Source organism: Chiloscyllium plagiosum, unplaced genomic scaffold (genome assembly GCF_037043375.1).
Source record: "Chiloscyllium plagiosum isolate Xiang-an unplaced genomic scaffold, Cpla_swu_hap1 HiC_scaffold_6, whole genome shotgun sequence".
Lineage (NCBI taxonomy): Eukaryota > Metazoa > Chordata > Chondrichthyes > Orectolobiformes > Hemiscylliidae > Chiloscyllium > Chiloscyllium plagiosum.
This window is the reverse complement of record NW_028270144.1, coordinates 100,755,271-100,774,015: the sequence shown is the minus strand read 5'-3', so window position 1 is coordinate 100,774,015 and position 18,745 is coordinate 100,755,271. Positions and strand designations below refer to the sequence as shown.

Here is an 18,745-nt window from a genome sequence, read left to right as displayed (position 1 = left end):
ATTAAAACATTTTAATGATAGACAATAGAAGTTAACACAGCGAGTTGATACTGAAACACCGTAGTCTGGTGAAGTTAGTCTGCTTCGAATTTAATCAATGGAAATCACAGTAAACAAGTTAAAGTGAGGTTAATCTCTCTCTCACACACACACACATACACGGTGGGGGGGACTCAAATCCCTGGAATTTGCAGCAACTTTTCAGAAGGTAACTCACTTGTGCAAATAATTATCTTGCTGAGGTGCAAGATTGACGATTGAATTTCCACTTGGATAAAAGTGTAAAAATAATCATTAGAAAACGATGTGGGCGTATATCATGGTTGGCATAGTAATTTCAAGCGGTTATGTGCATTTTAATGGATGTTAGACTTTCTCGGTAACTTTCATAATTCATGCGGGTGGCTAACCGGCTGGAGATTGGTCTGGTAGTCTGTATTTTACTATTTTGGATGTGATCCACAGTCACTTTGCTCGTGAACTCGCTCCTTTTTTTTCAGGGGTAGGCGGTAGTGGTGCGTTATCTGGGCTGGTCCTCCTTCGAGCTCAGCTGTTGTATAAAAGCTGCCAGTTACTTTTCCTCTTGTCCATTCCAATTTCACCGCCGAGAAGGTGACAGAGCAGCCGAGATGAAGTTCTTATTTTTAGGCACCTTCAGCCTCTTTGTTTTGACATCCTTTGATCAAGCCGAGTCATCTTACTATGACAAGATACTGTCTCACAGTCGAATCAGAGCGAAGGATAGAGGGTAAGTAAATTCTCATTTTGAAAGTAAAAGTCTAGAAATCCATGCAATTACACACTGAAAATGTGCTAATATAAAAATTATCAACCTCAAAAAAGAACCTGCTGTTGCAATTTTTCTGGGTAATTTAGTAAAGTGACTATAACCCTGCCTCCTGCACACTCAAAGTCGAATTTGCAACAATATTATGCCATTTCATTCGCTTGGTTCACTTTGGACCTTGATATTTTTGTTTCTGTTTGCAGACCCAATGTGTGCGCCCTTCAACAAGTGGCCGGGACCAAGAAGAAATACTTCAGCACTTGTCGAAACTGGTACCGTAAGTCCATCTGCGGCAAAAAAGCGTAAGTTTTAATGAAACCTCCCATTCAAGGGATTTAAGGGTCGCGTAATGAAATGTCATTGGCTTCCTCCCTGCGATTTGCAAACCGCTATCTAACTTTGTAGCCAGCTGTTTATGTCCAAGTGGGAATAAACAAAAACTTAGACCATTACTATTGTTTTTTATTGATTCCAGAACTGGTTGGTGTCAGTTTCAATATTGACAGACATCAAGGTGTTAATTTCTTGAGCAGGGTTAACCCAGGGAAGTTTTGACATTTTGAAAATCGAGTTCTGAGAAGGAACGGGAAACGAATTCAAACTACGTTAAAATTAGTTAAAGTCAAGAATTACAATGGAATTGATATTTGATAAGTTTAAGAACCATTCTCTCAGCTTTTTCCATGGGGTCACCACAATGCCATTCGGTCACCACCAATGTTCCATTTGGTGCGTAAGTTTCACGCCTGGACTCCTCTGTTCCCCCTTGCCCCGCTAACACCACCCCATCTCTCCACGCTGAACATACTAACATACACTAACTTGTCTGCACCAGTGACTGGCTTTCTCTGATACCAGCAAGTCCTCGACTAGGAATTGAACTTGGAGCATTCTAGTTCAGAGGCAAAGTGCTACTGCTTGAACTGCAAGACCCTTACATTTACAAACCCACTCTGCTGTCTAAGGTAACTTCCCTGAAATGGAATTGCAGAGTCTCATTTGCTGGTAGCGGATCTGTGACAGGAGCCTGTTTACACAAACAAGCCAGAATTCCCACAGGAAGGGAAGCAACTCTGGGGAAGTTGCAGGATATAGGGTGCCTAGTATTTCAGTGCAACAATCACTTGCATTTATATAACACCAATAATGCAGGAAGGAAAATCGGCCCAGAGAAGTAGGAACAATGGATGCTTGAGCTATACAGAAAGATATTAGGCGTATTCAAGAAAAAGTTGCTAAAATAGTTGAACTTCAAAGAAGGTGTTAAAGCGAGGTGAGGAACTCTAGAGCACACAGACCAGGTGACTGAAAGCACAGTTGCCAACCATGGGATGGCAGTAGGAAGGTATTTTGGGTGATACAGAAGAGTAAAACATTTATAATCGATAGAATTATACGAGGGACTATGGAATGTATGTTTTCACATCTATAATGGAATTGGCAAGTTTTATAGGGTGGGACGGAAGGTATAAGGCACATTGCCCTTTATTAGCAGAGGTAGCAATTATAAGAGCATGGAGGGTTTGACGGAGTTGTATATAACACCAGCTGAACCACAGCTTGAACACTCACTGCTGTACTACTCACCAATTTACAGGAAAGCTGAGATTTCACTGGACACTGAAGAGATTTACAGAGATGTTGCCAGGACTGCAGAACTTTAGCTATTGGATAAGCTGATACTGTTTTCCATGGAACAGATGAGATCAAAGGATGACTTAATTGAGGTGTACAGAATTATGATGAGCCTAGATTGAGGAAATATGGATGACTTATTTAGCTGAGCAGAGAGGTTGGGAACAGGGGAGCAGAGATTTAAAATAATTGTAGAAAATGTGATGAGGACACATTTTTCACCCAAAGTATAGTAGTCCTGGAACTCACTGCCTGAAGCCATGGGATAAAGTGTTTGAATGTTTACTGGAAGAGTTGAGTTCTGTGGAGCTGCAGAACTACAGGAAGGTGGGATAAAGTTAGGCAGTGTTCATCGATTAGCATGAACTATACATGGAATGGCCTGTGTAGCAAAATGCCAAAATCAGAAGAACTGGGGGTTTGGATGAGTTGGAAGAAGTTTGAGATAGGGATGGATAAAGCCAACCATGGAACAACTTACAAATAAGAATGAAAAATTTGAAGCTGAATGCCGAGGATTCCCCAGGAGCATCCCAGATGGACATTTAACCTCCTGGATGCTGCTTCTGGTAAGCCAGGAGAACATCTGTAATTTAGTTCAGAGCTGGGTATCAATTAATACCCATCACAAATAAGTTTTACCAAATTCACCAGGCATCATAGCATCCAATTTGTTTCAGTATTTTGTAAAATTAATGGAAACACCATACAACCTGTGATGTGGTTTGGATAGAGTCCACAGTACGTATCAAAGGCTTATTTTTCTCCTGTAATATTCGATGTGACTGAAACAATTATAATCAGAAGTGCTCAATAATTGTCAACAGCATAATAAATTATACCACTGACTGCCAATTCTTAGAGGTGCAAATCACAAAATAAAAACTATACAAAAGAAGATGGAACTATAATAAGTTGATGAATTTTAAGAATCAACATATAATTTGAACCTTATCAGATTACATTACAGTGTGGAAACAGGCCCTTCAGCCCAACAAGTCCACACCAACCCGCCGAAGCGCAACCCACCCATACCCCTACATTTACCCCTTACCTAACACTATGGGCAATTTAGCATGGCCAATTCACCTGACCTGCACATCTTTGGACTGCGGGAGGAAACCAGAGTACCCAGAGAAAACCCACGCAGACACGGGGAGAACGTGCAAACTCCACACAGTCAGTCGCCTGAAGCGGGAATTGAACCCAGATATCTGGCACTGTGAGGCAGCAGTGCTAACCATCGTGCCACCGTGCCACCTTGGTCAAAGTTATGAACTTTGACAAAGGTGAGAGTTAGTGTTGTTAAAGAGAGCAATATTTTCTGTCTTTGGCAACCAATCTCAGATGAGATATAAAAGTTAAAAATCAACTACTTATGAGGAAATAAACAGATAGGACACAATGTAGACTATTCATTTCTGTTCTGTATTATAAACTTAATTGATATCATGTGCCTGGATGTCATATGATTGAATCTTCTAAGATGAGTCTAACTGGGGGAGATAGAGACAGCCTGTGTAGGTCAATAAGCAAAACCTTGTGCAGCACAGTGTTGGATGAAACAAAGTTTGCTGGTGTGTAGATTGGGAGGTCAGTTAGGGGGTCTTTACAATTCTGGAGATGACAAAGACATGGATAGACTTCGGTGATAGAGGAAAAGGGGTACCAGGAGAAGTGTCCAGTGTGATTTAGTTCATCTAAATAGTGTATTTATATAACTTGAATGATTAAGGTTGGAAAACTACTAATGTCAATATGCTGAACATGCTTACGTGGTAATTCTCTGCTATTTTTACATTGCAATCACAGATTTGGAAGCAACAGATTAACTAAATTACCAGCATGGCTTTATTGTTCGGAGCTGGTAATAAAATTGTTCTTTTGCATGTATTCCTTGTCTTATTACAAGGGGTGTGCGAGATGATACTTCCAGTTTTAGTACCTTTGTGAAGTGCTTTCGGCTTTGGACTAGCATGAAATTGGAGTATAAATCTATTTAAGGGTCAAACCTATCCCCAGGGAGAAATGGAATGCCACTCCTCAAAGAAAACAGTCTCAATTTCCTTTGGTTGGACACCACATGGAGTACAAATCTGTTGGGAGTGGGGGGTGGGGGTGGGTGTCAAATCTGGGATCTAAATTGAATGGCATACCAACCCAGCCTTATTTATATATTTGTGTGTGTGTTTTTTTTAAATCCACTGTTAAAGCCCATTCACAATTTTTGTGTTATGGCTAGACACAGCAGCAGTGGTGGCAAGGACTGGAACCATTTCACAGGAGGGAACTGTGTGCATCATACTTCCCATCCCATTTCTAAGCATTAAAGTTTTAACATGATCAGAGTGCTTTGCCAGTGCCTGTATCTAATATGATGCACACAGTTCCCTCCTGTGAAATGTTTCCAGTCCTTGCCACCCACTGCTGCTATGTCTAGCCATAACACAAAAATTGTGAGTGGGTTTTAACAGTGGATTTAAAAAAAACACAGATTTTCATTGAAATGAAGCAGTGTTAATCTAACTTTGGTCAAATTGATGGTCTTGATCTCCAGACATGACCCATATCTCCAAGAGGTAGGCTCAAGTTGCCAGTGATTTTGCATTATATTAGCCTCTGAAAGATTTCCCCACCACTTAATCAGAGACTTGACCACATTAAAACCAATCTAGTACAAAAAAATAAACATTGCAAGTGGCCTGAAAAATTTGGAAATTTAATGATGAACAATCTTCAACTTCGGAGAGAAGCCACTACTCTGTATGACACTAACTTGGCCGGATGTAAAGCTGAATACAAGTGTCCACACAAGTACAGGCAGTATTATATAGACAGCAGCAAGAACAGATCACTGAACACAGGCCAACATATAGAGTCATAAAGCCATAAAGTCATACAGCACAGAAACAGACGCTTTGGTTCAACCAGTCCATGCCGAACATGATCCCAAACTAAACTAGTCTCACCTGTCTGCTCCTGGCCCATATCCCTCCAAACCTTTCCTCTTCATGTACTAAGCCAAATGTCTTTTAAACATTGTAATTGTACCCACATCCACCACTTCCTCAGGAAGTTCATTCCACATGTAAACCACCCTCTGTTATTCAGTGATATAAAATTATCAGCTGATTTGCCTTGTGTTGTACAAAGTCATTAAAGTTTCCATTGACCAAAGAAGAATCTTAGACATGGACCTGTAGTATCACTGCAATCTGAGTACATGTTAAGCTCCTATTCTTCATATCAACATATTAAGCATAGTATGTCAGATATATATTCTTATGTCTGCTATATGCTTGATGATTATACTTTACATTACAAAAGAAAATTATGCTTTTCATTCAAACTGTCAGGCAGATATTGTTAAAAGATACAGTTAATAGTTTGCTTTTAGAACTGAGGTACTTAGTTCAAGACGTCAACACCTCTACTTTGGGTCCTAAATTTTGTACTGAGCTTTTATGCTATGAATTTGATTGATTAATCAAAATTGAAGTATCAGGAGAGTAGATCTGTGTTTTACTTTCTAATATTAATAATGAATGCTATAACCTCTGTTTTACTAATGAATCCCTCAACTATTTCCATACATCACTGTTAAGTGCATTGCCTATAGATATTAAAGCTAGTACTTTTTCTCATCTATGTGTAAAATATTTAAATAACCTATGAAATTATTGTTCCATGTGCTCACACTTTCAGCAACACACTGAAACAACAAGCAAATGTGTAGTGCATACTGAATTTCTCAAATAACTCATGAAACAAAGTAACTATGCAATATATCAAACTTTGCTGTTTAGTCAGGAACTGTTTTGTGCAATTGAAATGCAAATTCTCTGCCCACTTACATTCTGACTTTTATATCCTCAGTCTGCTCCGCTGTTCCAATGAAATGCAGCATAAGCTCAGGGAGCAGCACTCACTTTTTATTAGTTGCTTTACAGCCTGCCAGGCTCAATGTTGAGTTCATCATCTTCAATTCATTACCTCCCCTGCCATTTATTTATGCATTGAAAACAAAAAAATGCTGGAGATCACAGGGGGTCAGGCAGCATCCATGGAGAGAGAGCAAGCTAATGTTACGAGTCTAGATAACTCTTTGTCAGAGCTGACATTATTTATGCATTTATTGTTTCTGCGGCTGCTTTTGTCATTCCGGCGTTATTAGCTCATCAAGAACCATCTTTTATTTCTTCATTTGCATATTGACATCTCTTTCTGCCTTCCCATCATTCGTTGTGTTAATTAATCTCTCCTGCCTTCTACCTTCATCCCTAACAGATGCTGCCAAACCTCCTGTGCATTTCCAGCATTTTCTGTTTTGCTTCAGAATTCCAGAATCTTCAGTACTTTGTGCTTCTATACCTAAGTGACCATTTGTAGTGAAGTTGCTTTGCTACGTCAGATTCTAAAGTGAAATATGACTATCAAATTTAACTAAAATTAATTAGCGCAGAAATTAGAATAAGGAAAAAGCTAAGCCAACTAAGCCCATTTGGGGTTATGATGCAATGATTATTGCGGAGATCTGGTTTCAACATGGCCAGAAATGGGAATTTAAAATTCCTGGCTCCAAGTCATTCAGAAGGAATAAGGAAGGTAAAAATCCAGGATGAGTGTGGAAGCATCGACCAAGGAGAATTTTGCAGATTTACAAGGGTGACATAACATGAAGTTTTAAAGACTGAATCTAATTGATTAGTATTTAGGAACAGAAAAGGACCTGTTAAAATGCTGGGTGTTTAATGTAGATTCCTAAAGAAGGCAATACAGGAAAAGATATGTTGGCAAGTTTCTGAGAATCATAAAAGTAATAGAAGAATAATTGTTTGGGTCTTTAATTATCCTAATAGTGAGATGGTGCAAAATCAACAAAGGAGAAAAATACCCAAAATGAATGCAGAAGACATTCTTAATTTGTTACCTTTCCAGTTAAATGTGGAAGGAAGTAATGCTTATCCGTGACTGGGGAATCATAGAATGATGCAACACTGAAAGAGGCCAATCAACCCATCGTGCCTTTGCTGGCTCTTTAATTCTATCTCCATATACATTCACAGTAGTCCTTGCAATATATTTCATCTTCAAACATTTACTCAACTTCCTTTTGACCATTACTGCCTCCATTATTTCAGGCAGTGCAATCCAGTCTAAATAAACTAATGTGAGTTCCATTTGTTTCAGTGATATCCTATCGTATTAAATTTAGGTTTAAAGTGGTTATACAATGAGACAAATCAAAGTCAACATTGAACTGGAAAAGAGCTGGTTTCATTAGTTCCAAGAAAGATTAGGAAAACAGAAAATGAGAACGAGCAGACTTAACTAAGGATTACAAACTAAGAATATACCCATAATTAAGCTCCATGTAGCTGGTATTTATTTTGATTCACTATTTCTTTATCCTCTTTCTTAGAATTCTCTTTGTCATGTGTCATTTCAAGGACCTTGCCTTTCTGCTTTGGGCACTTAATCACGTGGTTATATCCCAATTCACACCTGAAGTACTTAATAATTGTTCCTTTGCAGTTTCTGGAACTCTTTCTTCTTTGTTTTTTTTTCCATTTCTGTCTTCTTTGGTAATGTCTCGATTTGAAAATACTCATCCTCATTTTACTGCTGTTAATCCTTCTGTGGTATTGATGCCTGTATCCATTATCTGTAGCATTTCCAAATCCGGCACTTATTGATTCTCTATCCTTTGTGTTACTGTGGAATGGTCACTTTGCCCCAAGAAGAATTGTTTCCCTAGAACTTCTCAAGAACTGATATTTGATGCAACAGAGTCTCCCTCTCCAAGATCTGAACACAAGTCAAAACAAGGGCCTAACTGCATGAGAACCTCTTGCATATTTTCAAGAATTTGAGCATACATAATGCTGATCCAGGAATCCAACTGTAGCTTTGCCAACTTTTTACATAAGCGGTTAATACCTATGCTGTAGTCTATCATGGAATGCCCATCTCTTCTGAAATCTATAAATCTGACTATAGGCATTTAACAGATCAACTTGCTTGTGATTTCATCCAAAAAACTCTATCTAACCAATAGACATCCAACTCACAAAATAGTTTACTTCTGACTTCATGTTCGATAGCTTATAACAATGCCAAGGCTACACCATTTTCCCCTTTGGTAGGGAATGTAACCAAAGTCCACATATCTGCTTTATTCTTCTACTGTCATATAGTTGACACTCAGAGAAGATTGAAAGGTATATTTTATATCCATTTTATATTTGCTTTCTGTTGTTTTCCACAATGGTTATCATTACAGGCATCTATAGAAATTGATAACTTTTCAAAAAAACAAATTTGAATATCCAGTCAATGGCTGAAAATGATGACACAACAAGACTTTTACTATGACAACTGAAAATACTGTTGATGAAACTCTGTTTTTGCAGGTCACTTGTACTTTAGAGTATAGAACAAAATTTTTTACATTTTAACCCAACTGAAAGCCCACTTCATGGATGTACATTACACTGTCCCAGAAGTAGTCATTTAAAATTCTAAGAAAATCACCAAAGAGATTCATGGCTCTCATGGCTTTAGTTCCATTCCTTTAGAAGTCAAATAACATTTCTGTCAGTTTAGACAGTGCAGGCAAGATGGGCTGATTGGCCTCCTGAACTGTAATGGTTCTCTGAATTTTCCTATAAACAAGGCCAACTTTCAATTCTTCTTTCCAATTTGGTCTTTACAATTTGAGTGTGCATGTCTGTGCAGCAAACCATAGATACTTCCAGGGTCTAGCTATTTTCTCTTTCATGCACCCTGGCAAACTAACTTTGTGAGTTTTGGGAATATGTTAGAAACCTTTCCTTTCAAAATCCATTTTCACGGTTATGTGAATCACATGTATTTAAGTAGAAATGCTGATTAGCTACTCTTGAAATTTCAACTGTCCATTATTATGAAATAAATAGACAGTTTAAAGCACACTGTTCACAACGCCAAATTCTTAGTAATTTCCTTGGACTTTGGAAACTAGCCATCTAACCACATGTCACATGGCGGCACGGTGGCACAGTGGTTAGCACTGTTGCCTCGCAGCGCCAGAGACCCGGGTTCAATTCCCGCCTCAGGCGACTGTGTGGAGTTTGCACGTTCTCCCCGTGTCTGCGTGGGTTTCCTCCGGGTGCTCCGGTTTCCTCCCACAGTCCAAAGATGTGCAGGGCCAGGTGAATTGGCCATGCTAAATTGCCCGTAGTGTTAGGTAAGGGGTAAATGTAGGGGTAGGGGTATGGGTGGGTTCGCTTCGGCGGGTCGGTGTGGACTTGTTGGGCCGAAGGGCCTGTTTCCACACTGTAATGTAATGCAATCTAATCTAATCTAATCTAATGTCACTACAATCATCTTAAAGTGTGAGTACCTGGCACCTTGTATGCAACAGAACAATATGGACTTTCCATTAATCTTTAATACTCCCCTTTGGTCAGGTAGACTTCAGAAATGATCACATAACCTGATTCACGTGACCCAAATTTAAAGATATTGTGTTCAAACATAACAATAAACATGCAGGATGATGATTTACTGTTTGGAAACAAGATTTTAACTTTCAGCCTTCATTTTTGCGATAACCTCCTCTCCTATCATGTTCTATACTAAGCCTCTTGGGGAACGTTCGATGGAGCCAATATTTACACAGTTTCTAAACTCGTATATACATAGTTACATGTTACAAGAACATACCTTTTAACCTCAATAACCATAGCTGTAGTTTGTGTCTATTTATAGGGGCTCAAGTAAATCCTCAGTTAATGACTACTGCCTACATAAATTAAACAGAACTTACATGCAATTAACAGATGCTGTGTATACGGACTTCCAATAAACATTTGATTAATTATTGCAAAACTATTCTACAAAATAGAAACACATGGTAGAAAGTAAGTGATATTATGAAATTATAATTTACTAAAAGGTAAGATGAAGTGAGGGACCATGAAGAAAAGTTTCCTCTATGAGTCTTTTGGTGAGAGAGAATGTGTAGGATACTTGCCATTGCAAATCAGGACACCAAACACAAATAATGAAGTCATGCTGTATCTTTACAAGTCAATAATTAGGTGTTAGCACAAGTATTGTGTACAATTTGGAGCAACACATTTTGACAAGATATAAAAGTATGTGAAAAACGACAGAGGAAATACATTGGGAAGCTAACAGTCAGTATGGAGAGATTGGAGAAGCTGACATTGTTCAAGATCAGATGGAGATGCTAAAAATTATAAGAGGCTTCGGTGGAACAATTGGGAAGAAACTGTTTTATCTGGCAAGTAGGTCAATAACCAGAGGTCATAAATTTAAAAACAGTTAGCAAAGAAGTAATGAGAATGTTTTTCATGTAGGAGGTTGTGAAGATCTTAAACATCCACCAGAAAGGATGGTTGAATAAATTGCCCCAGGAATATTCAAAAGGCAATTGGTTGACTAATTTATATTACTGTGAAGAAAAACTGGGGCATGGGATTGAATTGTACTGCTGTTTCAATTGGGCTGAATGCCCTTTTCCTATGTCATAAAACACTGTGAATCACTTTAATGATGTTGGAGAAGTCCCATAGAGCTATTTCTCCTTAAAGGCCATCTGTTCTTTCATGTTTGAAATATGTTCAAGTTTCCTTTATTGTAGATGGTTTTTACTATGGCTAGCTCAATTGAATATAAAGTTAACAATGAAAAATCAGCCAATCACATGTTTTTACAAGAATGATCCTTTGTCACTTCTCAAATAATTAAGGGATTGCTTATTTGAAATAAATAACTAAAAGGTGGTAATCCAGTAGTGAAGTCTGAACTGAACAGATGAAATAGCTCAACTGAAATGATGAAAAAAAAATGACTTATCCAGCATTAGAATAATTAAGTAAATATAATTGAAACATAACACGTAAAGGGATCTTGAGGCTGTGACTTCCAGAAACCTGGAACCCAGTTCAGACTTGAGGGATGAATGTTTCCACACTTTGATGCTTTCAGTGAAAGAAGTTCCAGTGATCGTAATTCTATTGGCAGTCGAATGAATGTAGAAGTCTACAATTCAGCAATAAATGCCGTTTTAGTAATGCATCCATCCTTCCCACCCGAGAGTTAAACCAAAAGAAAATATTGGGATATAAAATGTCTCAGTGGTGCAATAAAGTGTTCTTTTCTAAGAGTGTGGAATAGGAAGGAGTGCAGACAAATGCAGATAGACCATATCCTTGCATCTCAATTTACCCATGACAGGCCAAACCGTAGACTTATAGATTCTCTCAACCTGCAATGAGCTGAAAATTCACATTGACTTGGAGTTATCATCTATTTTCAGAAAGAGCATTTTAGAAAAAGAGTCAAAGAAAGAGAAAAACCCAACACACTCCCATATCATGACTTGGAATCTGTAGTGATTGTAACAAGGTCAGCCAGGTGGACCTAATAGAATATGAGTTCCCTGACTGGGGCTGTTAACCTGGTCCAATCAGAGAGCCCTGACTGACAGAGAAGAACAGGAGTGTCAGGCACCCTGTTCACTCATAGAGCTGGCTCTGAGGAATCTCCATTTGTAAACAAAGAGCAACTTGGTGACAGGATACAAGTGTCTATGGAGTTATTGCAACGGTAATGAGAGAAAGAAAATACACTCCTGAAGAAATTCCCTCGCAACTGGCATCTTTGAGTTGGAGTAAGCATATCTGGCATCATGCTATTATTTTGGAAGCTTGACTCGTTCAATCCTGCCATCAAAGACTGGGCCCAGTATGTGGAAAGAATACCTTTTTTTATGGGGAAATAACATTGGAGCAGATGAAAAGCAATAATTAATTCTCCTGACAGCTTGTGGACCTGCAGCTTTATTCAGTTATTCAGAGCCTAATTTTCCTTGAGACACCAGATACTAAACCTTTTCAAGAATTGATGGATTTAGTTAAGGAATATTATGACCGCGAGCTTCCTCCAACTCTGAGACATCATTGGTTTTACTCAACAATTGAAGAAACAGGGGAATTGGTATTGGGATTTTTGACGAGGTTAAGACGAATGGTGGAGGCATGTGACTTTGGTTTAACCCTTAATGGGATGTTGAGAGACTGTTTGTTTCGTGTGATTAATGATATAACCGTGCAAAAGTGCCGATTAGCTGAAGCTGGATGTCAAACAGGCACTACAACTGGCTTTAACATTGGAAAATGCGGTAAGTGAAGCATATGAGTTTCAGGGTATTTTGATGGAAGTGGATGCTCTTGCTAGTCCAACTGCGCTTGGGAACACCGCTTGAATGAAGGCAATTGCATAGCCTCATTCAGGACATGTCCTGAACAGAAGGACCCTAGGTCAGCCCACAGCAAAACCCAAATCAAAGCCAAGCCTCAGCCAAATGGCTAACATTTTCTTCAAGATCCAGGCCTGCAAGCCATTGTAGTTGCTGCCACTATTGCAGACTTGAGACTGCAAAAGAGTCCCGCCAGACCTAAATTGAGTAAGAGAACTCATAGGCCGGTATCTGGGAGAGTGCACACCCTGGGAAGTCCACCTACGTGTGGTTCAGGAACATCCAAATCAGAACCAATCAAAATAATCATCTGGTGAAATGGTCACTGGGTTCCAGTGGAGCTTGATACCGGTGCAGTCTTTTCAGTGATTACAGAACCAAGCTTTCACAACATTTCACTCCAACCCTTAAATTTGTACAAGACCTCAGCTACACTGAGAACCTAGACCAGGGAACCATTGCAAAGTAAGGGTACAACTTCAGTTCCAATCTCCTCTGAGAAGCAGCTGGTTCGGTTCCCACCGATTGTAGTAAAAGGCTCGGGCCCAAGCTTGACGGAGTGAAATTGGTCGAGAAAGGTTCACTTAGATTGGCTCAACATTTTTCAATTAGAATGGCCATCTGAGTGAAATTCCAATTATGTCATTCAGGAAGGTCGAGGGACTGTCAAAGGAGCCAATGTCACCATATATGTTGACCAGGAAGCAATTCCATGATTCTGCAACGTCTGTCCAGTGCCATGTGCCTTATAGGCAAAAGTAGAGGCAGAAACCAGGAGGCCAGAAAGTGAAGTAATGATCAGACCATCCAGTTTGCAGAATGGGCAGCATTAGTCATACTGAATGTGAAGACCAATTGGTTGTTTCACCTTTGTGGGGATTTTAAACAAACAGTAAACTGCTTTTCACAGCTGGATAAATACCCGATCCCTCATATGGAGGATTTATAAGCAAAGCTGACAGGGAGCTGTCCTTCACAAGACTGGACATGATATATGTCCACTTGCAATTTCAATTAGATGAGGACTCCCAGATTTATGTTACAATTAATACCCATAAGGATTTGTATCCTTATACAAGACTACCATTTGGGGTATTGTCAGCCTGTGCAACGTTTCAATGGACAATGGAGAACATTTTACAAGGTCTACCCTAGGTTGCCAATTATCTAGATGATTTTCCCATCACAGGGAAAACTAATAGGGAGCACTTGGAGAACTTGGACATAGTCTTTAGATGTTGCTCCCAGGCGGATGTACACTTTAGAAAGGAAAAATGTGTGTTCCAGACACCCCAAGTGACGTAATTGGGCCACATAGTCGACAAGACCAGGTTACACCCATTGCATGATAAAGTGAGGACAATTAATGGTGTCTCTGCTTCCACATCAGTACTGGAGCTTAGATCTTGGGCTAGGGAATTATTGCAGAAAGTTCATACATAACCTGGCCTCCATCCTGGCACCTTTGGATTAGTTCTGAAAGGGTCAGCCTTGGAAATGGTCTTGCAGCCAAGCCAAAGCTTTCAGGGAAGTGAAGAAACAGCTATCATCCTTTAAAGTGTTGGCATACTGGGATCACAAACAAGATCTGGTATCGACATGTAATGCCCAGATTGCCAACGAGGACAAAAGTTACTGCCAAGTGTTGGTCACAGATAATGGGCCATCATTTACCAGCAGGGAATTTGAAAATTTCCTAATGTCAATTGCTATATAAGGACAGCTCCATACCATCCATCTTCCAATGAGCTGGCAGAAAGAGCTTGAAGGCAGGCTTAAAGCAACAGCCTACAGCTTCAGTAGACACCAAACTGTCCTGATTCCTTTTTGATCACCCTTCATGCAAGGATAGCTCCAGCAGAGTTGCTATTGGGGAGAAGGCTCTGAACCAGATTATAGCCGATCTTCCTGGACTGGGCAGGGAGGGTGAAACAACATCAGAAATGCCAATGGTGGGTACAAGATTCCGCTCAGCAAGAGAGACAGTTTGCTTCAGGGAACAAAGTTTTATGTAGGAACCACAGGAGTGGCCCTGCATGGGTAAGAGGCACAGTCAAGGCAAGATCAAGTCCAGTGACATATAAAGTTCAGATAGGAGGGATGGTTCTGAGTAAGCACGTGGACCATATGACAGCTGCAAACTTGCACACAATGTGGGAACAACATGGCTCTCTGACTGCCTTACTGACTGTTCCTGAGCCCATGGGTCTGACCTCTCCATCAAATGTTGAAGAGACTTGGGAATCTGAGATGGACATGGCAGATGTCACCACCTTAATGCCCTTGCAGCCTGAAGAAGAGAATGAATTTCTGATTGAGGCTGTTAATCTGGTCCAATCAGGGAGCCCTGGCTGACCGATACCAACAGGAGTGTCAGACATTCTGTTCCCTCACAGAGCTGACTCTGAGGCAGCTGGATCAGTGTTAAGGACTCTCCATATGTAAATAGTGGGTGGCTTAGTGACAGGATACCAGCCTCTGTGGAGGGATTTCAGAGTCTCGATAGGTTGTCACACCAAGGAGCCAGTTAGAGAATCACATTTGTTATTTTGCTTTAACCTTGCCCTTGTTGTCAACAATATAGTTGTGGAGAGGAATTCCATTCCTTACAGAGACCAATAGGGGAGGACAAAATGAGAGGAATTTACGCCTTAAGTTGCATTCACTTTTACCATTGCACCAGTGATAGAGGTAAAGGAGACACAAGATCAGGGGATGGAAAAACAAAATGTAAAATAACGGATGCTGATCCTTAAAAAAGGGAAAACAAAATTGGTTAGCATTGATGCACTGGTAAGAAGAGAAAAGATACAAGCTTGCATTTATATTTGCAAGGAAACTGTCCTCCCAATGTTGACCAGGTGAGAAAGGAACAATAAAGAGGAGATGAAATATTTCCTCACTGCAAGGGCCAATCAGCAGCAAAGTATTCCTGAAGGAAGCCTCTTCTTCTTGTACAGCTGAACCTTTGGCAAGATGGTCATTGTGTCAAGATTTTGAAGGGTTTTTTGCCATGAGGTCCAATGAGCTCCCTCTCTCTCTCTCTCTCTCTCTCTCTACCTCATCAAATCTGCCAAATTAACTCTCTATGCCACCCTAAAGTATCCCCCATTTGTGATTCTAGTCCTGTTTATCCTGTGGCTTTTCTGGAAAATCTCACAACTCAGTGGATGTCCATCAAAATCCAGACATCCCTCACGCCTGGGGTTTCTTTAAAAGGCTACTATGTACCTGGACTGGCATTGGCAATCTGGTGTTGCTCTTCACTGCAGCCACAAAGCCACTCTGCCGATGGTACGAGCCAACATGGCTGACACATCCTTGCACATACAATCCCATTCTCTCACCCTGTCATTATTGACCACTACACTACACAGTTTCTCTGTTTCTGGCTACATCTCAATTAAACACCTTCTGTAAGGCAGCACTATTCTATCCCAAGTGCCCACTGGACACCCACAACCTCTCATTGGCCAGGTACGCAATTCAGCCTTGAACTTCTATTGACAGGATCCTGGGTAATCCAAGATGGAGGACGGGAAAAATTTCTGGCTGTAAGAGCTGCTCCTTTTTTTTTGAGATATTTTAGGTGTTGGAGTTGATTTCCTCAAATTCCAGGAGCAGCAATTACTGTTTTATATGCTGTTGCATTGTTTTGGAACTTTGGAAAAAACAGTCAAAACAACAGCAGTTTTAAAAGGGAGAAGAGCAGACAAAGGAGGCACATGGTGAGGACAGTGCAGGAGACAGAGAGAGAGAGAACCTGCACAGTTACTGCTTTTGCTGTTTTTGAATTCATGATTCGCTGGGCATCGGTGCACGTCTGGGAAAATTAACAAACAGTGAATTTCACAACTAATCTTGGAGGAACAGGTTTGGGCAAAATTCACAGCACAGAATCAGATAAGTTGATTGTTGTTTTAAGTCTGTCCAAGAGAAAGGCTGTATTAGTAAGTACAGTGGGTTCTTTCTTGATTATATGTTTTTGGAGATAAGTCTCTTGATTAAACTTAAAATATAAGCCATAGTTATTAATTTAACCTGGTGCAGTGTTTTGTAGAGGAATGAGACGGTGTTATTTTCTGGGTCTGTAGATTGTGAAGGAGCAAAAATGGCCTTTAGTAGAGTGATGTGTACTTCTTGTCAGATGTGGGAGTTTAAAGAGATTTTAAGGGTTACTGCAGACTATATCTGCCATAAACACTGTTGGATGCGAATCTTATCAGATTGAGTGGATCAGTTGGAGAGACAGATAGAAGCTATGAGGAATTTGCAACAGCAACAGTATGTGATGGATGGCAGATATAGGAAGGGGGTAAGTCTCAGATACAGTCACATAGATGGGTTAACTCCAGGAAGGGTAAGGGAGGTCGGCAACTAGGGCAGGAGTCTTTTGTGGATATACCCATTTCAAACAGGTATGCTGTTTTGGAAAATGTAGGGGTGATAGATTCTCAGGGGAACGTAGCACGAACAGCCAAATTTCTGGTCTTGAGACTGGCTCTAATGCAACGAGGGGTATGTTGGCTTCCAAGACATCAATTGTGTTAGGGGATTCTGTAGTCTGAGGTACAGACAGACGTTTCTGTGGCCAGCAGAGAAAAAGCAGAATGGTGTGTTGTTCCCCTGGTGCCAGGATCAAGGATGTCTCAGAGAGGGTGCAGAATGTTCTCACGGGGGAGAGGGGCCAGCAAGAGGTCATTGTCCACATTGGAACCAACGATATAGGAAGGGACAAGGTTGAGATTCTGAAGGGAGATTACAGAGAATTTGGCAGAAATTTAAAAAGGAGGTCCTCAAGGGTAGTAATATCTGGATTACTCCCAGTGCTACGAGCTAGTGAGGGCAGGAATAGAGTAGATGAATGCATGGCTGAGGAGCTGGTGTATGGGAGAAGGATTCACATTTTTGGATCATTGGGATCTCTTTTGGGGTAGAAGTGACCTGTACAAGAAGGACGGATTGCACCTAAATTGGAAGGGGACTAATATACTGGCAGGGAAATTTGCTAAAACTGCTTGGGAGGATTTAAACTAGTAAGGTGGGGGGAGATGGAACCCAGGGAGATAGTGAGGAAAGAGACTGGTACAGTTGAGAACAGAAGTGAATCAAACGTCAGGGCAGGCAGGGACAAGGTAGGACTAATAAATTAAACTGCATTTATTTCAATGCAAGGGGCCTAACAGGGAAGGCAGATGAACTCAGGGCATGGTTAGGAACATGGGACTGGGATACCATAGCAATTACGAAAACATGGGCAGGACTGGCAGCTTAATCTTCCAGGATACAAATGCGACAGGAAGGATAGAAAGGGAGGCAAGAGAGGAGAGAGAGTGGAATTTTTGATATGGGATAGCATTACAGCTGTGCTGAGGGAGGATATTCCCGGAAATACATCCAAGGAAGTTATTTGGGTGGAACTGAGAAATAAGAAAGGGATGATCACCTTATTGGGATTGTATTATAGACCGCCTAATAGTCAGAGGGAAATTGAGAAACAAACTTGTAAGGAGATCTCAGCTATCTGTAAGAATAATAGAATAGTTATGGTAGGGGATTTTAACTTTCCAAACAGAGACTGGGACTGCCATAGTGTTAAAGGTTTAGATGGATAGGAATTTGTTAAGTGTGTACAAGACAATTTTCTGATTCAGTATGTGGATGTACCGACTAGAGAAGGTGCAAAACTTGACCTACTCTTGGGAAATAAGGCAGGGCAGGTGACTGAGGTGTCAGTGGGGGAGCACTTTTGGACTAGCGACCATAATTCTATTTGTTATAAAATTGTGATGGAAAAGGATAGACCAGATCTAAAAGTTGAAGTTCTAAATTGGAGAAAGGCCAATTTTGACGGTATTAGGCAAGAGCTTTCAAAAACTGATTGCAGGCAGATGCTCGCAGGTAAAAGGACGGCTGGAAAATGGGAAGCCTTCAGAAATGAAAAAATGAGAATCCAGAGAAAGTATATTCCTGTCAGGGTGAAAGGAAAGGCTGGTAGGTATAGGGAATGCTGGATGACTAAAAAAATTGAGGGTTTGGTTAAGAAAAAGAAG

The 18,745-nt window shown here is 40.3% G+C and overlaps 1 protein-coding gene across 12 annotated transcripts in view; it reads left to right on the top strand.

Annotated features, from left to right (window-relative positions):
• The first annotated feature begins 559 nt into the window (after window positions 1-559).
• Window positions 560-18,745, top strand: part of LOC122550811 (periostin-like) — a 124,884-nt gene continuing 106,698 nt past the window's right edge. For 2 of the 12 annotated variants that reach the window (XM_043692103.2, XM_043692113.2), the window contains exons 1-2: window positions 560-748; window positions 991-1,089. In XM_043692103.2, coding sequence (XP_043548038.1) covers window positions 630-748; window positions 991-1,089 — 218 coding nt within the window. In that variant the 5' untranslated portion in view covers window positions 560-629. The remainder of the gene's footprint in view (window positions 749-990; window positions 1,090-18,745) is intronic. The other 10 variants (XM_043692106.2, XM_043692102.2, XM_087988293.1 and 7 more) reach the window with 6 other exon arrangements.